This window comes from Aquila chrysaetos, chromosome 7 (assembly GCF_900496995.4).
Source record: "Aquila chrysaetos chrysaetos chromosome 7, bAquChr1.4, whole genome shotgun sequence".
Taxonomy (NCBI): Eukaryota; Metazoa; Chordata; class Aves; order Accipitriformes; family Accipitridae; genus Aquila; species Aquila chrysaetos.
Genome location: NC_044010.1, coordinates 36,972,571 through 36,997,232, shown reverse-complemented (window position 1 = coordinate 36,997,232; position 24,662 = coordinate 36,972,571). Strand labels below are relative to the sequence as shown.

The window sequence follows — 24,662 nt, the reverse complement described above, 5'->3', positions numbered from 1 at the left end:
CACCAGTGGTGATGCAGCAGCTCCCTTCAGGGATGTCTGAAACGGTGACAAGTGCCCCGTCTGGGAAAGAGATATTTAATCCCAGCACTTCCCCCCAGCAGCAGCATTCTTTCAGCACCTTTCTCCTCTTGTCCTTCAACAGTACCCGAACTGTACACAAATCCCTGCTTTGTTTTGCTAGTAGAAATAGTGCAAACATGTAAGAGCACTTTCTTTTCTCCATCTTCAGCTTGAGGTGGTGGGGAAAAAATGAGTAAATGTTTACAGCTGCTACAGCCAGAGCAGAGTGGAAACCCAAAGGTGATCTTCTCTCTTACTCTTTCTGTACCAAGAATATGAACAGAGGGAGGTTTTCATCCCTGCGAAAAGTCTCCGATTATTCCTAGTGTCTTGATTATTTTTTCAGGGCAAGAAAAAACCCACTATTTTAAGGCATCACTAGAGGAATGAATTTGACAAGCCTTTATCCAAATGAATGTTTAAATTTTGAAAGGAAAAAAAAAATCCAGCGTAACTGACAAGGTCCTTTTGAAACACATAATATGCTGAACCTTACATGACACTTCTGTGGGTGTTAGTCTAAAAAGCTATCTTTACATGCAATGTAGCAAATGAGCGGCGTGAGGCAAGGGTTGTAGCTATATGCATCCTTGCTGAGCAGTACTATAGGATTGTAAAACCTGACAAACTTGTTCTCTTAAAGCTCTGTGTCCCCAGGGAAGAGGCTGGTGTATTCTTGTTCTTCAAACACCTGAAAAGTTTGCTTTAGACTAACGATTGCCGTTTATACTCTATGTTGCAAGGAGTAGAGCTTGGTTTTAAAAAAAACCCTAATCCGAGGCAGTTGATCCCTAAAGAAGTGAGGGGCTCAGGCTCAGAGAGGTGCTACAGGGGGAGCTGGTAGAGGTGAAGGAGGCGTAGCTCTGGCTCTTGCCAGAGCTCATTGTCCTTTTCCCACTGAGGAAATGTTTGCCTGCTCTTTCCCCTTGAAGGTTAGGAGAGGGGTGGGGGTCATGTACCCAGCCCCATCGCAGCCTGCTGGCAGAGAGACCTGAGAAACTCAGTGGTGGGATTTTGATGGCCCTTAGGGCAGGAGTGAGGAGGGCTGGCAGCAGCAGGGACTACTTTATAGTGCAGGCAGCGTCCTTCAGCTCCAACTGGATACCTGTGGAAAACGGGACACTTCCTCTCGTTGATCCAGAAAAGCAAAAATGTAAAATGCTGCAAGTAAAACTATGCCAGAAATACAGGGTTTCTTTTTTTTCAATGAGAAAATTAGCTTACTGCAGCTGCCCCTTCCCTTCTGGTGGTCGATGTGCAGATGGGTAACCTCACCATTTCATTCTCTGCATTCAGCCACTGAACAGCCACCTCTAACCGCTCCTCTTTTAGGAGGTCTTGCCTCCATGCGAGATGTGTGGACCACAGCTTTAAGGGCTGACAGCTCATCACACGTGATGGAGATAACTGATGCAAAGGGGTCTGGCCACCTCAGTGTCCACCCCTTGTATGGGGAAGGATCTCCAGCAGTCTCGGGACCAGCCTCCTGCCCAGTACAGTGCCTGCCTTCTGCAGCCATGCTGCTCTTGCTTCAAGCATCCCAACGGTGGAGACCCTGAAGCTCCTCTACCCATTTCCATGCTATTCCTACTGCAGCCCATCTAGCCCACTACCACATGAAGTCACCTGCAGAACAGCTTATCCCCATCCTTTAATTGCCTTCTTTTTTTTTTAATTGTTTGAAGATCTTTATCAGGTGTCCCTCCCTAGCTTTCCATCTGTCTTTTCTTCTCTTTTCACTTTTTCTGGACCTCTGGGTCATCCTCACCCTTCCTTGGGGGTCTCGTGTCAGTTGTTCAAGTCTTCTTTGAGGAGCAGTGCTAAAAACCCACCAACGCCCTCCGGCTGAGACCACTGTGCGGAGGAGAGCAGATGAGTCTGGCCATTTTTTCTGATCCATAAGGAAGAAACTGTGAACACCTCCCCCAGCCCCCAATAGCCTTACCATGAGTAGCTGTTTTCGTTTGATTTTCCTTTCCCTGAAATTCATGTTTGTTTGTTTGTTTTTAATTTCAGGGTGGTTAGCAAGCTTCTTTCAGCACTAAATTAGAGAAACAGAGGATACAGTAGCAGCTAGACTCACCTATTAATCAAATTAATGTGTCTTGGTGAACCAATTCAGAATACCGTGGTGCTGGCTCTTGTGATTTCATAACATCTCATGACATTCAATATTTTTGTTAAAGCTCTACTTTCCAGATTCACGTGATAATGGGAGAAGCTGAGGTTTCACTTAGGAAGAATTAGCAATAAACTATCTAGAGCACCTGGCTGTAGAGAGTAATTGGCAAATGGGACCCAAGTGCATCCTAAAGTCTCAGAAAACCAGAAGGCAAATAAAAAGCACCTGCAAACAACTGTTGTTGGCTAAGCTTGCTGGAAAGACACGTGCATGAAGTGTGCTTGTCTGGCTGCTCCTGCGGACAGGAGCTGTTGAGTGCTGATCCTAAGTTCTCCAAAACGCCACGATGTTTTCTGGGTAGCCCCTTGTGGGAAGCTGGGAGCAGGGATGGTGCAAAGTGGGGCAAGAAATTACCACCCACAAAAGCCACAGAGTGGGAAACCTGGACCTCCAACTCCCCAGAACTGGTTGTAATGAAAATGCCCCCTACTAGAAGGTTTTGGGATGCTCTGCATGTTACCAGGCGCTTTGACTTCAAATATGTGTGTGGGTTTTCCCAGCAATACACAGCACGTCCCTTTCCCTTTGGATGTGCAGCGTCCCGGCCAAGGGTGCTGGTTGGGAAGTGCCGGGAGGTGTCAGAACAGCCCAGACTCAAGGGGCACAGACGTACCTGTGATGTTTGGGATCACAAGGTCACTTCAGAAGCTCTGTCTCGGTGCCATTTCCCCCATGCATTAGCTGCGTCTGAGTAAGAGGGTGGTTGAATGAGGACGAGGGAGCAGAGCGAATAGGCATGGGGTGCATTGCTCCCAGAAGGGAACCAGTTTTTGCCAATTTTCCACTTTCTGTGATGAGGACCTGTTTCAGCCAATGCTGCCAGGGTGCTCTCTCTTTGGTGGGAGGAGTGTGTGAAAAATACAATCGAATGCCGTCGTTGGCTGCCGTTCCTTCCCAAGGGGTTGTGTGGGGCAGGGGCAGCGGCACAAGAACCACGGACATGTGCGAAGGCACTGACTGAAGATGAGACATAGACGAGCGGTGAACTATGCTGGGTGAAACCGGGACTGTCACCTGCTGTGGGCTGCCCATACACAGCCCCCATCCCCTGGGAAACAACTGTTAAAATATGCCTCTAGACAAAATACAGCAGAAAATACAGTTTCACAAACCTCTTGACATGAAAACTTTAAAAATATGCAGGATATGGGGCAGTAAAAGAGAGACCCGATAAACAGCTGGACATAAAGGCAGCTGCAAACTACCCACAAATAAAGGAAGTGCTGAGGCTGACTGCGAGACTGGTGGAAGACTTCTCCTGCCATCCTTGTTCTGCTGCGGAAACGGTTTAAGTTGTTACCAGGAACAGTTTGCAAAGGCTCACACAAAACCACCATCAGAAATAACTTGAACACAGAAAGGAAAAAATTGCTCGAGAATTCTTTTGGGAAGGATTAAGTTTAAAATAATTGCCATTTATAAATTAATTTCACATCCTTTTGGAGCTTGGCCTACTAGAATTTCAAGGCTTGACTGGAGCTGGCAGACAGGGTGGGCACCCATTCCAGGGCCTGACTGCCAAGAAAAAGGAAAATATTAAGAGAAAAAAAAGCCAATGAAAAAAAAGGCCAGGGAAATATAGGGAAATGAGATTTAATTTAGGAAAATTATTGTTCTGTGAGCCGTGGACTGATTTTATGGCTGGCATATTAGTCACAGTCTTACAAGAGCCTGGCCTTTGTAATCAATGTCTGAAGAGAAACTGGTGGTGAACACCACTCCCAATGCTTTAATAATTTTAAAATCCATGATTCTGTTATTTTTAATCATGTTTGTTTTTATTTAAATTCATATCAAAGTCTATTGAAAGCAGTGGGGAGACTCCTCTCAGCTTTAACAACTTTGAATCAAGCCCTGTAAAAATAGATGCCATGTGCCTCACTTCTGCTGCAGTCTTGCCAACTAAGTCCAAGCAGCAAAGTAAGACCACGACTCTTCTGTTTCTTACACGCAGCATTTTAGGATCACGAGCTATTGGGGCCCAACTGAAGCCTGTGTGACACATCCCAGTCCTTTTGCCCAAAGCTGGATTAGACCTGAGAGATCTGGGCTTGCTCCTGGTGTTCTCTAAGGTGCTGAGCGCACGCATCCCCTCTGCATTTCCCTGGCCTGGTTTGATAGCAGAGAGATGCTCTACTGCCCAGGAGATATTTTGCACAGAGCCATACAGTAGATGAACACCTCATTTCCAAAAGGAAAATGTGCGTGGTGAAAAGAAAAATGCCCAGGACACACGGGAGAGCGGTGAACCCAGTGTGGAGCCCTATTGCAAGGGCTGCTCCTCCTTTCAATGCAAGTCAAGCCATTGCTAAATCAGAGAGCACTGAATCAGAGGCCAGCCTGAGTCATGGAGCAGCTGCAAAGACAACGCCGCAGCCCCATGGCTTGCAAATCACCTCTGCTGGGGCACGGGCAGACCGGGCCAGTTCTTCATCTTAGCTCTTTTGGGGCATTTTGTGGTGTGCTGTGCATTTTTAGTTACGACTGCGTGAAGAAGGCTGCCCTCCAGCACTGAGAGGATGCTGGCAGGTTGCAGCCCAGGGTGGGCAGCACGTCACCACTGACCCTAGCGAGAGTGGTGGTGAAGCGGGAGCTCCTCCAGCCCCGCACGAGGTGGCCGGCATCTGGCACCGTGGTGGGGGACTCGTTGGAGGGGAAGGGGCCCAGGGCTAACGCCCAGCGATCAGGTAAAATCACAGAGCGAGAGATAGCTGATGCAGACAGATTCAAGAAAAACTGTTGAAAACAGATTGTTAGACAGCCTTATGGATCTCAGCGAAGGACATGTTTTTCTTACTGGAAGAGAGCCATGATGTAGAAATAGACTGAAATAAAGAAAGAGGGCTGCAGCCTTAGCTTAGGCTGTATATTTAAACATTTTTGCTGTCGGACCATCTGGGCCTGGAGCTAAATTTACCTACAGATTATTTTCAATGTTTCTACTTCTTGAGAGGTGAAAGGTGCACTTGATACTTTATGCCAGGAGGAAAGGCAAAATAAATGTCCTGGGTCAGATTTTCCCAGTGTCAGAGCTGTGTGTGGTTTTGGATGCCTAGTCTGTCTGCAACACCTGCCTTGAACCCCAGGCCAGGTGCTCTGCATGCACAGAGCCCCTCCACAGCCAACACAAAATCTTGACTTGCATTCTTGCTCCCAATAACTCCGTACAACAATTAGCAATGCAAATGCACTCACATCTTTTTCTGCTTTTATGCTGTTACCGATTTCTTTTTCGAACAGTGGCTAGAGGAAGACCGTTTCCATGATGAAAATACTTACGGGGGATCCAGAAAGTCTAGTTTCTGACTCAGCTCAGTCAAATTTGCTTGGTGACTCCTGTGCACCTGGATCCCAGGAGAAAGCCCCAAACCCAGGTGAGGTCTGGCAGCCCCCAGGACATCAGGGAAGGTTTGATGTGGGCCTCTGATGCCCCACAGGGAGCACATGGGACAGGGACTGACAGATGCTGGGTGAGAAAGTTGTGTTTTGGAACTCTGCAACTTTTGCAACCTTCCCCCCCAAAATGAGGCACCTGCGTCTAACCCTGGGTTGGCCACTGCTGTGAAAAAAGAGTCCACCACCCCAGAGTTTAGGTGCCTGAGTCACTCCTTTGGGGGCTGGCTTACTGATTCCTCCTTTGAAAGGCAAATGGATGAGGATGGCTGTACCTCTTGCTGGTCAGAACTTACACCTCCCCGGCACTTACACTGGAGTATTGTGTGTTCAGCAAGTCTCATCGGGCTCAGGGTAAACTAATCTCTCATCCTCTGCCTGTGTTGTTTCTCCTCTTAAGGTAGTTTTCCCATTTTAATTGTTTTGTGCAAATGGCTCCTCCAGTTTTCTTCAGAGAGAAAAATGTGAAAGTATCTGCCGGACAATCACATCCCAGAGTTGGTTTTTTTCTGATCTTAAAACAAAAACCTTTATTAGTCTCCAATTACTGCCCATCAGCTTGGGAAAAACTAAAAGTAATTATATTTGGGGATTAGAGAAATTAAGTCTCAAGAGACATGGGACCTTTCAGCTTCTTAATGCTGCTGATTGCGTCTTTCTGTTCTGTGTCCCATAAAAGTAATACAATTTAAATATTTTATAAAAGGGATCTGTGATGGGTGATGGTACGGAACTGATCCAGAGGTTCAGTTTATCTATAATTTTTAGCACATTACAAATCCCCACAGGGAAAGTCTTAAATGTTTCCGTCCATCCCACATTAGGTATATATCATCTCAATCAGAAAGGCTTTCTTGGTAATAAAACCCCTCTATCTAGCTAGTTGTGAGCATGCTGCCTTCTTTTTAACAAATGGCATGGAAAACTCTTCCAAGGCCAAAATACGTGAATGAGATTTATTAATCCTGTAGCCCATGTCACTCACGATAATGCTAACAACCCATAAGCCTTACATCATGTCTAAACATCCCATGTAACAAATGCATCCCTGGGAGATGAACAATAAATCCCATGTGCACTCTGCTCCCTCCTCCTCCGCCTTGATGAGGAAGCCCCAGATTTGGTGCATCTCTTTCCAGCTACCCCGGTTCCTTCTTGCTTCCCGCACTGGCAGGGGGCTAATGCTGCTCCAGTCCTTCCCGGGGGACTCCTCCTCCGAAGCCATCAGTATTTATCACTGTATTTGCAGTCAGGGTAGCGGTAGGCAAAACGGGAATCGCAAGACCGCAGAGGTTTCAGGAGCTCTGCCAGCTTTGCAACCGCCTCGTTGACACCCTGGTCATCGGTGAGGCCATCGGCGCAGTGCTGCAGGAAGCTGTCTATTTTGTCCTGCACAGGTTGCAGGAATTTACCCTTCAGCAGCTTAGGCAAAAGCTCTTGACACACCATGACGAGGCTGTGCTTCTCTCTGATGGAGTTACAGGACACAAATGCAGACTGGCAGTCCACAGTCAAACAGCTAAATATATCTTTATACTCCTGTTGGCCATCAATCAGCTGGCTCCCTATTAGAGGCAATTAAACCAGTTGTTAGAAACACGGTATTGAAATCTTGGATAATCGCATATGTCCATACCTCTGTATTAACATGGGGTTTGTTACTATCTAAAGGATACGGCTGTCTTTCACCACAAAGTACTCTGTGCTGTAGCTGTATATAGGCCAATTTTCTCACTCCTGAAATATGTATATTTTTCTGAATGACAGAGCTCTGCAGAACTGCCTGACAGAGGAATTGGAGAGGAGTCTGTCAAGTCAAGCTGATTCAGAAAAAATGAGAACTGCAGTACTAACCTAAAATGTGGAGTTCCTACAAAAACTACCACAAATAGCCAAACCCATAATTTTTCCGTGTTAGCCCAAATCATTAAATTGCAACAACAGCTCATCTAGCTGGAGTCAAGTTAACAGTAATAGCTGTTGGGACAAGAAAAAGAAACCCAGTGGAAAATTCTCTGACAGCTGCTTCTGAATATTTGAGATCTGCTCAGCTGAATGTGAGAGCTGAGCAAAGGTCTTTTGAAAATTTGAACATCCAAAATGAAATTGTTAAATTATTGGAGGAATAGTCTTTGACTAGCTCTACTTCCAGGATCAGACCAATGTAACCTGTGAAAAGTTAATAGTAACCCTTGATTTTATGTAAAAATGACAGAAGGGGGATTTTGTTGTTATAATAATAATAATGGTTATTAGTTAATGTGATAAATGCACCTAAAAAGAGTCTGATTTGACCCAATACTTAAAACAAATGAAGTTACGAAATTTCTACTTGCAAATATTGACATTTGTGTGGCAAAAGTTTTAAAAGAGATGATTTAGGAAGACTTCAAATGAGACTGGTGAGCACCGTGCCCACTGAATGCTTCTGCCAGCCACAGAGGGGACCAGGCAGGACGTAAGCACCCACGGTCGGTCACCAAACCACTGACTGTACCAACAAAATGCCTGCCACCTTCCCAACTCAGAGCCAGGATGGCAGGAGCTGCTGATGCTTTTGCTGTCGGTAAATCTCTCCTTGAACTTTTCCTTATTCAATTCAGCAAGCGTTTTTTGGTTGATCAAAAAAAATAATCAGCAGCAGAGCCGAGCGTAGCAGGTGAAAGATTTGTTTCCCCTGCCTTGCTAAGCCCTCCCGCGACAGATGCGCAGCCATGGAGCCTGCTGAGTACCTTCCTCCTTGTCGATGATCCCCAGCGTGCTGGCATCCCGGATGAACAGATGCCCGTTGCTAAACACGCCGAAGGTGCCAGCGTCCACGTGGGTGAAGTAGAAGAAATAGTTGAGGTCGTTGGTGCCCATGGAGCGAAGGACGGCGAGGAGCTGGAGGGCCAGGTCGGCGGCCACCTCGGGGGCTGCGCCGTAGAAGTCGCGCAGGGGCCGAGTGCTGGCGCTGACCACCAGCCGCCCGCAGGAGCCCAGGTACCGTGGGAAGGGCCATCCCTCCACGTCGGGGAAGATCTGCCGGGGAGAGCGGGAAAGGGGGGATTGCCCCTGCCGCCTGCCCGTGGACCCACCTCCCTCCCAGAGGACTTTCAAATGCCCTGGCTGGCTTCAAGCAGTAGTGCTGGTGTCGTGTTTTGCTTTCCAAAGTATCCCGCCACCCTTCCTCACCCTAGCCTGCTGCAGCAGCTGGAGAAGGCTCTGCTCTGTCCTGAAGTAACTTTGCTGCTTTTTTTTTCTTTTTCTTTTTTTTCCTTTTTTTAATTAAGAAGAATCTGATATTTCAAGAGCTATTCCATAAAGGAGACTAACTAGAAAGTCCAATATAATAATAGATTTCAAATTCATGAAAATTTTAGGCACAGAAGAGCTAATTTTAGGTGTCTTTCTAGAACCTTTGATGGGTCCCTCATGAGAACTGCATAGCTGAAATCACAGCTTGAAGGTGAGGTGGGGCTAAAGCAGTTTTCGCTAATTTGTAAGAACTGCCTGGCTGTTCCCTAAGAGACTTTGCAGTCTCAGGGACAGAAGTGCTGAGTGTGTGTTACAGTGGGGACACCTGGGCCAGGCTCCCTGCATCACTGCAGCTCATGCTAGCAGGGCAGTTATCCCAGGTGGAAACCAAACTGCATGACTGCTGAGCTATGCCAACACAAAGCTTTCTGCCATTTACATTATTACTTGTCTGTCTCCCCAGCGCACCAGACCCTGCCAAGGCAGGGTTATGAACTCATCCAGTTTCATGTTTAAGTTTGCTTCTCCCTTCTGCTGTGAAGGCATTTTGGGCACCCACATAAAATCAAGCCATTTCTCTTCACCGTATTTTTCTCACCTCTTTAAGCTGCATTCCCACATCTTTACAGTGCTGAAAGCCGCAGCCTCGTGCCCAAGTGAGCCATGGTCAGGGTGGCTGAATGACCCCCTGGAGACTCCCAGAGCATGAGCACCATTCCCCCTCGCTGGGACCGGACAGAGCCCTGTGAGCTGCTGAGGGCAGCAGTGGCAGGAGATAGATGCTGCCGCTGCCTCTCTTCTTTGTGGAATCTCGAAAGGTTGAAAGAAACAGCAATGATGAGGACTAAAGGAGGGGTGGTGGTGGGGATGGGTGAGGATACTCCCTCAGAAACACATGTAAAGAAAGAGAGGACCCACATGCCAGCAGGGGACCAGAGGAGGGGCATGAGGCCTTCTAGCTCTCTGTCTTCAAACTCAGAGCTCAGTTGTATTTGGGATTCCACCAAACACCTCTGCAAAACTGCACTTTGCTACGGAGCTAGTTACCAGCGGCACGTAAATGGAAAAAACGGTGCTGGCACATGGCATCTGGGAAATCAGTGCTCCCCGAGTCCATGTTCAACCTCGATGCTGCATCTTGGTCCTCCCATGCTAAAACATGTTCTTTCTCTTTTACAAACAGGCTTTGATTTTAAGTGATTTTAAAGTAATTTCAAGTGATTTTAAGTAATATATTAACGATGCAAACATAACACTGTGAAGTATCAGGGATGTGAAAAACCCTGGCTTTCACAGTGCGCTAATGCAATAACCTGGATGGCTTGTGATTGATTTAAGGCGCTGGGCATCCATATCTCTCCGCAACTTCATAGGCTGATGCAAGGAGCACCGCAGGAGTCTGCCTGACTTACTTCAGCCATCCAACTCTATAGAAGAAACTCACTTTATGAGGGCTAGGGAGCTTGCCAAAGGGTAGGGCTGAGACTCCTCTGCAGCTAGGGGCTGGTGCACATCTCATGCAAGGGTTTGCTTGCAAGGGGCTTCGGGGTGGCATTTCAAGCTGGGGCAAAGTGGTACGTACCTGTAACAAGATGGGATGTGAATTCACTGACAGCGTGTACAAGAGGCGCAGTTTGTCCCGGTCGGTGAGGTGGTCCATGTAGATGCTGCCAGCATCTGGCACCTCAGCGTAGCGCCTCACTATCCTGTCCAGGAGACGCTGGGATGGGCAGCGCAGCATTGGGCTAGACAGGCCCTGGCGAGAGAGGAAAATATGACAAAGATGTTTATTTTTCAGCCTAAGATGTTCTGATGTGCTTGGGCCATGCCAGCGGTATGGGCACCTCTGTACTGTGCCCCCTGCGGCACAGCTGCTGAAGGGTACGGGCACACAGGGGGATCTCTACAGCAAACCGCTCCTAGGAAAAACCCCCACACCATCCAAAAAAATGCCTGTTCACAATTCGGGTTTCCAAAATGGCACACAGTCTTCGCGGCACAGCCGCGGAGGCTGCAAACCCTGTTTCCCCGCAACTGCGCAGTACTGCACTGCTCCGTGCCAGTGGGCCTCCTCCCTCCGCCCGGCTTTCCAGCCCTGGCATCCTGGCTCACTGGTGGAGGCCTCTCTGTCGTTAAGCCGGTGAGTCACTTCCCTCGTTAGATAATGTCTTCGGATTGCTTCGCTATTTGCTTAACCTGTGAGCAGCTTTCTTGGAAATACTATTTGCTAAGGTCAGTAAATATGCTTTAAAAGTGTAAATAAACATGTATGTGGGTACAAGCACAGGATATACTCTCCCTCTGATAAACTTGTGCATTAACTATCAAAACCAAATTTGAATAGCCTGTGCATATTTTTTGTAAATACCAGCAACAAATAAAGAACTGTTGGGCTAATGGAGTCAACAATCACTTTATTACACCTTTCAGATTTGGAGGTTTGGCTTGTAAAATTGCATAAGCAATCTATGACTGGGATAAATGGCATAGAAATTTATACCTTTGTAGTCAAAAAAGACCTTTTTTTTTGAATTCAGTCTTGTTTAATAGCCAAGGAGAGCGGACGTATGGAGAGTTGCCCATAGTGGCACAGAAATGCTGCCCTGCCACGCCTCTGCTGGGGAAGGGAATCAGGTTTTTGATAAGCCTTTTTCTTCCAAATGATCCCAGTAGCCACATTTATTGTTTTGGGTTTTCTTTACAATTTGATGGCTGGGAGACATGCTTCAGAGTAAAGGGCACTTGAGCTCACATTGCTCCCTGCCATTCTTCATGCTGAGAGCAAAGATCTGACTCAGGATCTCCCCAAGTCATTTGGTAACTCTGAGGTAGGTCTCTCTCAGCCCTTCCTGAGCGAGCTGTTCATTTGGCATAAAACACTTAATTACCCAGCCACAACAAAGAAATGAAGAAACAAGGAAAGGAGGAGTGTGCCGCTCTCACGGTCGGAGGTGGAAAGGGGGGACTGGACCTCCCACGTCCCCTCCTCTGCCTCCCTGATGGCCTCAGTGAGGTCCCAGCCGCTCCCTCCTTGGCCATCGGTTGCACAAAACAAGCCCTGAATGCCGGTTGCTGGTCAAAACTACCTGAGAAACTCAACCCCAACTGGAGCATTGTTTCGCAACAACTGAAGAACCATCTTTTTCCCCAAGAGAATAAAACATTTGTCAAAAATAATTCTCCCCAGTTCTAGTTACAATTCTTCATAGACTCCTCTCCTCTGGTGTAGCCTTATCAAGGAAATATTTTTTCAACTAATTATCTAAAACTATAGAAGGAGGGGGGCGAAGGGATGGTTATGGATTTCTGTCTCGCAGCACTTGCAGGCACGTTGTGGCTGACTCTGTCACTTTCCCTTTGGAGGAGAAGTAAGAAAAAATGAACAGAACAGAACTGTGTTAAGTAAGAGATATGTGGTGGAGAAAGTCTCTTGCAGCTCAGTGTGTATGCAAATATTTGCAGCCAAAGTTAGAAAGCCTTGCTGCCTCCAGGAGTTTGCAACGCAAAAGCTGAGACCCTTAAGAGTGTGCAGTAGGAACAGAAATCATGGTGGCAGAGAATGCATGAAAGTTTTAATTAGGATTTTTTCCAAGGTCAGAGCTCATCCTCTTAACACAGATGTGGTCATGAACTGCATGTGATGATCACAGATGCTAATTTTCTGAGGAACCATTTCAGGCATACCAGTGGCAGTGCAGGAGCGCAGAAGCAGGGCTGAGTACCACCATGTTTCTATCAACCATTGTTGCAGCTTCCTATGATTTAATAAAGCCCTGATCCACCAAAATTGGACGGTGGGGCCTTTTGATTTCGGCAGAGCTAGTCAACAGCATAAAGTTCAGCACCTGCTTGAGTGTTTCAGTGAAGTGGGGCCTCCCCTCCCAGCAGACTGATGGAAACATCCCTACAGCAGAAAAGGAGCCGGAGTTGTAAAACTGTCAGACAAAAACTGTCGATGGAAGAAAAATTTGAAGAACACATACTCAAAACACTGGAGATACTGATTTATCTGAGAATATCTTAAGTCCTTTGCAGCGTCTTATCACCCCAGAGAATAAGACCTGACAGACAGCCTGATGTATTTTTTGTGATTGATATGGAAAGCTTCTTATTTACTTTGATTAAATACCCACATTTTTATATCTGATAATGACTAGTTCCTGCAAAGCCTACCTGCACTCAGCTGTGATTATCTTCTCCTTACTGCACAGTATGCAGTGCATTTTAAACTCCCATCTGTGCGCATGTATGCATATCTAGAGCAGACACACCCAGAATTCACTCTGACGCAAAGACGACCTCTGGAAGACAACTTCTCCTCAATCGGCTTTCTCTTCAGCCACCCCAAGGAGGGATGGCACAGATCAGGAGCACAGCCTCCTCCTGCCCCGTGAACCACCGCCTGGGTCCAGCTTCACCAAGTGACCAGGTTTAGGGTTGGCTCCAGGAGGAAACGCTTGGATGTAGGTGTCAAAGCACCTGCAGCTCCTGGCCATTTGAATCCAAGGGTTATGTTCACCCCCAAAAGAAAGAAACTAAGGATGCCCTGTGAAGCTACAGGGCTCATCCCCACTCCCAGCAGGCTTACTGAAGCATGTCTTTGATGATGAGGTACCAGGTCAAAGAGGTGGCAGGTCTGGGAGGTGGCTCTGGGAGTCCTGTAATGCCCATCCTTCCCTAGGACAGACCAGCTGCCAGATCAGCGAACTGCTGCCCATGTGCTGTGAGCGAAGTGATGTATACTGGACTCAGAGGCCAAATAACCACGGTGCCAGCACATCTGCTGAGGGCAGGCAGAGGTGCTGGTCACTACATCCTAGAGAGAGGGGCTGAAAATGGCTGGCTTTTCACCTTGGTGCTACTTTCGTCTGTCTGCCTTCAGACTTTTCCAGGCTGTGCTTTGTAGGCAGGGCTGTAAATTTTCCCTGTGGGCGATCTGTGCTGAAACTAACCCACTTTGTTGTTGTTCTTACCCTCCAATAGGAAAAGCACGCAGCGCAGTTTGAGGTGATAAGCTCCTGGGCGAAGCAGCGGGTGGTTGGGGCTACCATGCAGGCTAAGCCCCAGCTAAATCCTGCTCATCTCCGAGGCGGGCTGGATTTTAACACTGAAGACTTTGCTGTGTCCAATAAAGATTTTCGTTGTGGCGGGTGAAATAATCACTGTGGCAGGCAGCTCAGCTGATGGCTGGGTCAGGCAGGGCAGGCAGTGTAAAGTGGAAAAACATTACTTCATGGTCTGTCATTTTGATTCAAGCACGTTATGGTTTGTCGCAATTCTCTGCTCTATAAGACAAAATTACCTGAGCCCATTAGCTTTGCATGGTGCTGCTATATAGGAAAAACTGCAGGGAGGGCAGTATGGACACTGCTGGGTGACTGCAGCTTTGTGAAACAGGGTGGGCATCATGTTAGGCGTCAAGAACGGTGTGCTGTTAACACCTCCGAAAAGAGAGAGGGGAGAAAAAAAGCCAGAAGAGCAGTGCTGCAGGTAAGTGTTTGCAATGACGTGTCGTACCCCCAAGAAACACCCCCTCCGAAGGCTTATGCTGGGTTACCGACATGTGTCTGCCCAGCAAACACGGCAGAGGGGCAGGAGCGCTGGGCTGGGCTGCAGGCAGAGGTGCTCCCGAGGCTTTCGGCTCTGGGGAGGGCAGGTGGGGTGGGCAGAGAGGAAGGGGATGCCCGGTTCTGTGGGGCTGGATGGCGTGGGGGGGGTCACCCTGTAACCTGTGGTGGCCCACACAACAGCACTTGGGGGGGGGGGGGGGGGTTCTCACGTACAAACTCATACATACCGTATGACTGAAATATTGTTGCCGCAGGCTGTTTTTCAATTCAGACCACTGTGAAACCAGAAGCCATTTTACAGAGCATGTGCTTGATCTCAAATAGTGATTTCTGCTGAAATTTGGAAGCAGGGTGAGGTAGGCCCCAGGGCCTCTGGATCACTATGCTTCTCTGTGTATTCAAGCCTATATGCTGTTAGAAGGGATTTATATCCCGGTTTAGGTTTCTCTGCTTGATTTACAGAGCCAAGGAACCATGAAAACACGAGCGGAGCAATCCTGAGGCCTGTGTGCAAAGGTCTGGGCCTCCCCGCAGCCTCCTGTGCCCTCTCCGACTAAAAAACCGCAGGGGTTGCTGAAATGTCCCAGGGAGTTTGTCCCTGCGCACGTCCCCCCAGGCTGGCCCCTGAGCTCGCTTCAGAGGTGCCCTGGAGCTGGGGTCAGCTCAGCCTCCCACTGCTGCATGGGGAAATTCCAGCACCCAGGAGAAACTGGATAGGTGCAAGGCCAGGATGCCCCAGCCAGAGTCTCCGCGTGGTGCTGCGTGTGCATGCATGCATGTGTGCATATGCGCATGCATGTGTGTGCGTGTGTGCATGCATATATGTGTGCATCTGTGCATGCACATGTGTACGTGTGCGTGCAACCCAGCTCAGCCAGGAGTTCAGTTTCAGAGAGGACGGGGTAGGGAAAACCATAAAGCCCATCAGGAGCCTTTTAAGGAGAAGGATTTGGGCTCAGCTAATGATTTAACTTTGCAGCAGATCTGAGAAACCACAGAGCCACATTTCTCCGGTTACTTTTTCAACCAGCTCAGCAAATGGAAGGTTCAAGCTCTCGACTCTTTCCCTTTCACATAGCACTGCTGCGGGGGCAGCACGGTTTTGCACAAACCCCCCGGCCACGCCAGCAAGGCTGGAGGGCCTGCCACCCCAGCTTGCCTTCCCGCAGTCCCTTGTAGTGCTGCCTTGGAGGACAGTGGAGGCCAGCAGGTGCCTGGGAAGCTGCTGCCTGCCCCCCCGGGGAGGACTTGTCCCTGCCCGTGGCCCACGAGCTCAGGCGAGGGATGCTCTGAGTGGAAGCCATGTAAATCTGCCCATTCTCCCTAGTGCCTCTCCCGAGGTTACTAGGCAAAGTACAGTGTAGCTTTGCACCAGAAAAGTTTCCCTGGCTGGCGCGTGTCATCCTGCACCTCACCCCCCAGGAGGCTGCTGGCTTTGGGGCAACCTGCCACGCGGGACTGTCAGTGATTCGGGTGTCCTTCTCGGTGCAGCTCAGGCACTAGCTCCAGCACTGCTGCTGCAGGATGGGGTCTCCTACTCTCTCTCCTCAGGCGTGCTGCTCCACAGGGTAACAGAAGCGGAAAAACTCAAGCAGTGTAACTTTAGCACTCAGCAAAGCTGAGCGGATGCGATAGCATGCAGGCATGAGGAAGCAGTTGCCTTTAAAGAAAAAAAATGAAGTCCCTTTTTCACAGCCACTTCTTTCTTGAAAGGGGGAGAAGTACTGGAATAATCTTTCTTTGCCTCTCAGGGTCTCATTTAGAGTATATCCAGCCTCCACTCTGGCCCCTGCCCATTGCCAGCGGTTATCGCAACGTTTTGCTGTTGTTTGCACGGGGTGGGGGGAATGCATGTGCATTTGGGGAGGGGACTTTTGGTCTCAGATGCAAGCCAGCAGCTGCAAAACACACTCGCCTGCCCCGTGGCTGTCCCTCAGCGTGGGCAGCGCTCCGACGCCGGCTTTCCTCTGGAGCCCGCCCTCTCTGCCCCTCCAGCCCTGCCTGCGTGTCCGTCTCCCTGCGCCAATGCCACCCGTCTACCTGGTGGCAGTGACCCCCCCCACCCCGGCACGCCTGTCCTGGCTTCTCCTGTGACACCCCCGGACTGTGACAGAAAGGGCAGCGCGCTTCTTTGCGCCTGAGATCATTTGCTATAGACGGCAGGTGGATGAGGGATCGAGGCTCCGGCTCCAACCGCCTGCGCCGCTCGTACAAGCAGAGGGGTCCAACCTGCCCCAGGTCCCAGCCCAGAGGAAAATCACTTTCAAGGCACAGGCTGCCCTTTTGGGTATGACTTTGTGACAAAAAAAAAAAAAAAAAAAAAGGCGCTGAAATATAATGGAAAACCGGAAAAAATCCCAGCAGAAATATCCCCACTCCAGCTGTTGCCAGGTTTGTGTGCGTTGCCCTACGATTTCCCTGCGCCTGAAGCCAGCGGGGGCTAACAGCTTTCCGTGGGCCTTCAGCCTCAGCCTGCCCGAGGAGCCGGGAGCCGGCGCCCGCCTTCCCGGGGCTGAGCCCCAGCCCTGGCCAGGCTGCGCCGTGGCGTTACCTATGGCTGGAGGAGGGTTGGCCCTGGGCCTCGGGTGCTCTTCTTCGTTTTGGGGCCTCGTTTTGCCTCTCCCTCGCAGCAGGTGGGCTCGGACGGGGGGGGGGCGACCCACCAGCCGGGGCAAGAGGGACAGGGCCAGCCATTGCCCAAACTCTCCCTCCACCCAGCAAGTCACAGCCATGTCTCCCTCAGACCCTTTTTTCCCTCCCAAAAATACATGTCACCCCGCCTGGGGCTCCCTCTCCCCCCCAGCACCCCCACTGGTGTGGGGCACGGACCTGGACCAGGTCGGGGGTGAGGCGCTTGGCCCGCAGCCACTTCTGGAAGCGACGCGTGCGGCGCAGGGCGCGCTCCAGGCTGCAGGTCTTCGTCTTCAGCAGGGAGGTGCAGATGCGCTTGTCGGCCCGGTCGTGCCGGTACTTGGAAGTCAGCCGGGTGATGTCGACCATCCGCCAGCTCTTGGCATCGTCGGTGTAGTTGCCCGAGTAGCTGAGCAGGTAGCTGGGGGGCAGCTTTAAACGAGAAGAAAGCCAGGTGTCAAACCTGCCAAACCAAAACGAGAGCCCCACGGAGAGCGGGTTAACAAGCCACACGGACACCCGCACAGCGCCAGCGCGGTCGCTCCGCCGCGCGCCGGCCCCGGCGGGGTTTCTGCCATCGCGCGGCAAAGGCCGAGCGGCCACGGGCGTTGGGGCGAGGCGAGGGGGCTGAAGGAAACGCGCTTTGGAAAAAACGTCCGTCTCTGCTTCCCGCTTAAACCATCCCTTGTCACGGACAGTGCCGCGGGGCAGGGGGCGAAGTGCCCAAATGGGGTCTTCTGGGCCCCGTAGAGAGAGGGAAGGAAGGGAGAGGGCTGCAGGGTTTCGGTTCACGGGGAATCCCTGGCGTTTTTAAATTTCCTTAATCCTGGAGAAGGGGGCCCAAAAAAGGAGTACTCGACCCTTTAAGGGCCCCTGCAGAACAAAACCTCCTGACAATAAATGTCTTTGGGAATACCAAAATGACCTTTTGTTTTGAGGTGGTGGCCTTACTCGGTAACAGGGTCGACAGGTCCCCTCCGACGTCGCTGGCTGTATTTTAGCAGCCGGGATGAGCGACGTCCCCAGGCAGTGGCAGAATTTGGGGTGCGATGGGGGGCACAGGGGGGACGCGTGCCCCGGGCGTGTGGCACCACTGTAGCCATGGAGATCTTGCACTGATTTGCTCCCCCTACACAGGCACAGGAGGGGAGCATATGGGCCTGGTAATTAGGCTGTGACAATTTTTTTTCGTTTCAGCAGCCCCCTCAGCCCTGCCCACACACACATCACACACGCAGGAGCTGAGGAGCGCGGTGCCCGTTTTGTAAGTATGTCTGTAACCTGCTCTTGGAAAGCGGCTGGACTCTGACCTTTGGTTTGGCCAACATCACGCATTCGCTGCCTCTAAAACCTCCTAACGCTACTCTTGCCCAAGCGCGTAAGAAAGCATCTCCTAATTTAATCTCACCATAAATTAAAACTGATAGCTCAGAAGTGAAACAGGAGAGGCAAGAGGTTCCCTGCAGGACCAGCTAGCTGGAGTTAGATGAAAAGCCATTAACAAATCTGAAAGCTGAAGCTGATCTTTCCTTTTGACTTCCAGTGGGGAAATCGGCACAAGGAAATTTGGGGAGGGATTAATTTCCTCTGACTTCAGGCAAATAACTGGCTCGGCAATGCTAGCTGCCCTCCGTGATCGGAGACCAACTGTCCTCTTCCCCACAACCCCTCTTGCAGGCAGCGCCTCGCTCCTCTTCCCCGCCATGGAGCCTGTGCAGCTCAGCTTCTGGGCAAGCACAGGTGCCCAGAGGGGAAAGCCCATCTCCCTGAAATGCTGGTGCTTGCCCTGCTTTGGCTTTCGGCTCTAGCCACGTGCCTCCTTCGAAAGATTTGCCTCAGAGACGCAAGCTGACCAGAAGCAAAGGAGCCTGGCCCCTTGCACGAGCAGGTTTAGGGGTTCAGGCATTTCAGTCATTTGGGCGTTTTGCCCAATATGAAATTGAAGCTTCCCTACGATTAGGGCATCTGACAAGAAAATAAATGGCTTGTTTGTTTTGGTTTGGTTTGGTTTTTGTTTTTTTTTTTTTTTTTGGTTGGTTTTGAGCTAGGACTAAAGAGCAGAGAATAATTGCTACTCCTCACTGTGATTTGTTATGCATCATGACCCCTCCCAGTGCCTAATCTGCAAAGCAGGCACAGTGTGCCAGGCACGTACAGGGAAGAGATGGCTATGGGCTGGGTTTCTCTTTCTTTCTTTCTTTCTTTTTTTAAGTTAAGCACAAATTAGCCTTGTGATTTGGCTGAAGCATGTGCGTTCAGGGGAACTCACGTGAGGCAGATACCAGGAAAGCGCCGCCTCCTGTAGGCAAGCAGCGCATGGATGTGTGAAATTCAGGGCTGAGCGTTAATTCGAGCACGGATGGAGCGATTTCCTCTGCAGAGGTCTCAGAGGAGAGCCACACGGGCCTGGGAACCCAGCATGGGCCACAGCAGTTCTGTATTTGGCATCATTTCTGGGCAGCACAGCACTGGCCTGGCACACTTGCTAGATTCTTTCAAGATTCATCATCAAGTTGTGCTGTAATAATAATTCACTCTCCTATGAAGCCTTTTAGCTAAGGGCCTGAATGTGCTTTAATTAAGACTTTCAGTACGATCTGTGTGAATAACACAGTCACAGATTACAGATTTTAGATCAACCCAGAACTAAACATTGAAGAAAACCAAACTTTTTTGCTGGATAAAATGAAGTATTTTGTTTCAGCCAAAATAATTTTGCTTGCATTTGGAGTTTTACTTTTTTTTTTTAAGTAAGTCTTAAAACCAAAAATAAAGAAATGCCATATACAAACCCATCAAATTGAAGCATTCTAGCTTTTTCAGACTTTCTTCCCATTGCTTTTGGCCAAAGCTCATCACTGGCATTGGCACACCTCTGCAAATAGTTTTGGTCAGCTCAGTTTTGCAGTGTTCTGAAAATCTAATATTTTACGAAAACTTCTGCTGCGCTCTGCTCTCAGGACAGTTGGTAGGCAGGCTTTGGTATTCTCATTTACAGATGGATAAAGTTGGGCAAAGATAAGGGAAGTAAAGAACATTAGAGCACAAGATGAGTCACCAAATATTCTGGGAACAAAACCCACATATTCTTTCTCGTTAGTTGACTATGAATGCATGTCACAGCTCCCGGAAATGATGGAGAATTAATGAAGCATGTTCTAACGACGTTTAAACAGAGAGGGCCAAATGCCATCCACCTTTGTGAACATGTGAAAAGGTATACCGGGGTGGATTGAAGTGCCTAAGTGCCACTGAAATTTCCCCCTTTTAACCTTCGACTTGCCAAAAAATCCCAGCTGTTCAAGAAATCAAGTGGGAGAACAGTTTAACCTCTGCAAAGAAAAGCCTGAAGCTGACTGACTGCTCAGGAGAACATTTGGAAAGTTACCCTTTCCAAAGCGCTGAGCAGAACTGTATGTTATCACTTATTTGCGTGCTGCACTGCTTGTGGGAAGCTGATTGCAGGCTCGCAGGAGAGAAAAATAAGTGTCTGGTTTAGGAAGTCCCTCTACCTTCCCTGAGGCAGAAGCATCGTGCTCCCACACGTTTGCGGCTGTGCGCTCCCGGGCCCTGCTCGGACCCTCTGCATACCCGCACCCCTCTCCCACTGTCCCCTGGAGGAAAGCCAGCATGGGGGGCTCCTGTTTTTGCTCACGTAGCACTTCTTTCCTGTGCTCCGGTGCAGCATGCAGCTGGCCGCCGGTCAGCCAGAGGCATTTGCTTGCTTCTGAAGGCTACTGCCATTTTCAGCGGGGCTGAAGGAAGCTGCATAGCCCCAAACTCCCCAGCGGCTAAGCGGGTTAATCAAAACGGCGCACCTGCGACGAGCTGCACACGCAGAAGCTGCTTTGTACCCAGCAGCAGGTGCCTGAAAACCCTGCACAGGCGAGTGGCAAAGGGGCCGCAGCAGGCTGTGGCACGGGGTAGGAGCCAGCTCCCATGCCACCCTGCTGCAGAGAATAAAATGTAGGGCAGCTCATACCCAAAACGCACCCCGAGCCCCTGCAGACCCACAGCGTCCTGTGTCAGCCAGCTGAACACGCTGATTGCAAATCCATCCTGCTTTTTGGGACCGGAGCCTGGGCTGGGCTGGGAGAAACCCAGCACTGCTGACCCGGCCCTTCTTCATGCCTCTGCACCTTGCTTAATGCATGCTCTGGCATCACCCTCAGGACAAGCTGGCGGAGACAGAAAGCCAAGAGGGCAAAGCACCGAGGGCTGGGACCCCTGGTGTGCCATGGCAAGGGGTCCCCTGGCGTAGCAAAGCCACAAGTTGCCTTCTTCCAGAGGCAGAAAGGGAAGGATGGATGTTCGGTATTACAAGTCCATCCCAGACAAACCATTATGGTTTTACTATGCTACATTTTATAGGATAGTTTAAGATAAAAATGGTGATTTGTCCAATATTATACTACTTACATTACAGCATTAAAAATACAATTTTACTATAATCATTTCTTCTCCCCCAGGCTTTTATATCTATAAAAGAAAGTGCATATGGCTCTATAAATCATATCAGACCCAATAAACCCTTCCTCTGCCAAGCACTGCCTTTAACTTTCTCCTCAAAAACACTGGCAACATTTTCCCTGCTGTCGTCAGATACGCTCTGATTTTGAGCCTAAAACTGATTGGATCAGTCTGACGACCACTTGGACAGCGTATGTCTCATCGACTTCGAGGCAGATGGAATTTCTGCCTCTGCCTTCAAGTTCTCACAGAAAGCTCCCAAAAGTGTATTAATAATTTAGCCCCATCTATTTTCGAGTGTGTAGGTAACCTAATGTGCAAAAGTCTTCATCCCTCAGGCAGGTTTAGATCGCTTTTGATCTTAGTTAACATGCACGTGAAATTCCGCACATTTGTGTTGTTGCACCTGGTACAAAATTATATAGTATGTTTATATGTTTGTAGTTAACACAGTCCGTGGGGAGCATACAAAGCTAAATCTCCTTTGCCTTTACTCGGTTGCTCATAATAAAATATTTCCAGTACATCTAAACAAGCTGATTTCTTCCTTCCCTCTTCCCTTCCCTCACCACTGCCTTGAATTGTTTCGGAGCCACTCTCTGTGCAGAAAGTTGTGCCTTTTACTCCTGCTTTCAAATTATAATTCAGGGCTGAAGTCTGATCATGTTTGTGTGGCTTTAAAAGAGAAGAGACAAAGCAGCAACTTATAGACATTAATTAAAATACTAGGCACTGTAATGGCAACCGGGTGCTAAGTTACTCTTTGCATTGTCATTCATTAAAATACTTGGAAATACTAACAGGCAACTTTCAAGTTACTATACAGAATGCTTTAAAAATAACTGTGCTGAGTTTCTGACCTTATTTCTTCTTTAAAGAATTTCTTGCAAATGGATGTCCCAATGCAGGCGTTGCATTTATCAAGTCCCAGGAAAGTCCGGCCAAAACTGTAGCTGGGTTTGATGTGGGGTGCAGATGGAGAAGCTGTTGCTGCTGTGGAAGGGTTACAGCTCAGAGCCAAAACCAGGAGCAGCATCAACGTATCTGCAACTCTGGAGCAAAGGCAACATATCCAGTGCCCCATCTACAGTAGCGGAGAGCTCTGCCTTTTGCAAGTTACCCCTCTCTGTGCTTTCGGTCTCTTTTTGATGACCTCAGCCTGCAGCAGTGAGCCCTGAAACACGGCAAGACACGCTGGGTGCAGGAGACCCTGCTGCAGTCCCCATCCTGCCAGCTGGTCACTGGCTCTATTGGCTTGAGGTTTGGGTGGGAAAGATATGATGTAGGGTGGGGAGAAGGAAATACATGGAGGATGCAGATAACTTGGGTTGCCATGGTTACCTTTCCTTTACTTGGTGCAGCTGCTTCGGCCCCTGCTGACCCTCCCATCAGCCGACTTGGAAAACAACAAGAAGAAGTGCTCATCTGCACTTTGTGCAGACAAATGAAGGATATCCTGTTGCTAGAGCAAAGGGCATATGCGGGACACTTAGTAAAAACTGATTTGGGAGGAATAATAGTGGGGCAGAAACACACATTTTACCAGAAGCCAGACCCTTAGCGTTGCTCTATTCCTGGAGATTTGCAATGATGCATCGCTTGACTTCTCAGATGCTTTCTTGGCTCAGTTTCCCCTTCTCACAGAAGTGCTGAAAAGACTGTCAGGTGGAATCATCACCATTTTGTTTCTTGAAAATAGTTGTTTAGAAGCAATTGCACTGCAGTGTTTCATGCCATGGAAAGCAGGATAGCCTGAAGGTTTCCAAAACACCCAGCTGACGTAACAGCTTGGCCTCTAAGCTGCTCTTGAAAAATGGGGCTTTTCAGTAGGACTTGTGTGATTTTGAATACCTTTTCCCGATGGTCCTGGCACTGGAAAGAAGCTAGAGGAAGGACCGGTGGCTAATGTGGGAGCTTGCCAGAAGTTTCAAATGCATTTAGAAACTACTGTGATCACACCCAAAAGATGTTCTCATTAGGTCAAAGACTTGAAAATTACGGCAACTGCTGGCTACCCGTCCTGGCCGGGATACTGGGTGCAGGACTACACCTCTCTTGGGCCCGGAGCAGACGGGGTGCAGGCACGGGCCCTGGCAGGCAGCTGCAGGCAGCTGCTGAAGGCAGGGAAAGCAGACGTTAGAAGGGGCATCCCTTGTTGTACCCTGGACCCAGACAGTAGAGCATGTAGCGTGCTGCTGTGGTGGCACCAGGCTTTGCTCCTCTCCCATCCCCAGCTGGCGTGTTTTGATTGACACAGGAGGCTCTCCTGGGCTGTGTCTCACCGTGGCGGCAGTGAGGAGCGGACTGAGGCTTTGGAGACTTCTTGACCCTGCAGCTGGACCACTCTCACCATGTGGGCAAGCCATTTCCTAGCACATTTTTTAAAGGAAAAAAAGGTGCGCTGTAGCCATCCTTTATTATCCCTTCCAGCATTCAACAGCAGCCTGATGGGACTAAGGGACGCGTGAGCTGCAGGGGTGCACGCTGGGCTCTGAGATTGCCCCTCATTTTCCAGAGGAGCTGCCAGAGGAGGGATCCTAACAGCACAAGGCAGCTCTTTCAAGCAGAGACGCTCATTAGTTGTGGCACTTGCGAGATCTGGGGTCTCTCCTCGACTCTGTACCCTCGTGGGTGGTTGCTTCATCTCCCGGTGCATCCCTATGCACAAAATGGAGATAGTGACATTTAGGGTTTGTCTACAGGGTGCAGCACAGATGAGGATAACGAGCCCTGCTGAGAGGGAAGGGGGATGTAATGAACCCTCCCAGAGCTGCAAATGAGAGGGGCTGGGCAGTGCTGGTACGCCAGCAAATGCATTCAGCGCACAGCTCTGCACTGAGCCATGTTCACATTTGGCCTTATACTCCAGTATAAAGCTCTTTGAAATATGCGGTGGAAAGAGCTATACCAGAACCAAACACCAGTATTAACCACTTCCCACATCCAGAAGTTTATCCCTGGCATTTCCTACTGCCGGTACATTGTTCCTTTCCTCTCTGCAGAAATCAGCCTTTCCCACTGTTTCCTGCCAGTAGCTCTGCAACACTGGCCATGTTCACGTCGCTCCCTGCCCAGCTATTCCCTGGATGGTACCAAAATTAAATGCTAGCAATCTGTCT

At 49.4% G+C, this 24,662-nt stretch overlaps 1 protein-coding gene across 1 annotated transcript; it reads right to left on the bottom strand.

The window, feature by feature from the left end:
- Positions 1-6,577: 6,577 nt before the first annotated feature.
- DIPK2B (divergent protein kinase domain 2B) lies at positions 6,578-22,790 on the bottom strand. The gene is made up of 5 exons (XM_030020576.2): positions 22,404-22,790; positions 17,272-17,536; positions 10,455-10,628; positions 8,368-8,656; positions 6,578-7,200 (listed from the first exon to the last, which is right to left on the bottom strand). The coding sequence occupies exons 1-5, from the start codon at positions 22,625-22,627 to the stop codon at positions 6,860-6,862; spliced, it is 1,293 nt and encodes a 430-aa protein (XP_029876436.1). The 5' UTR covers positions 22,628-22,790; the 3' UTR covers positions 6,578-6,859.
- Positions 22,791-24,662: the final 1,872 nt, after the last annotated feature.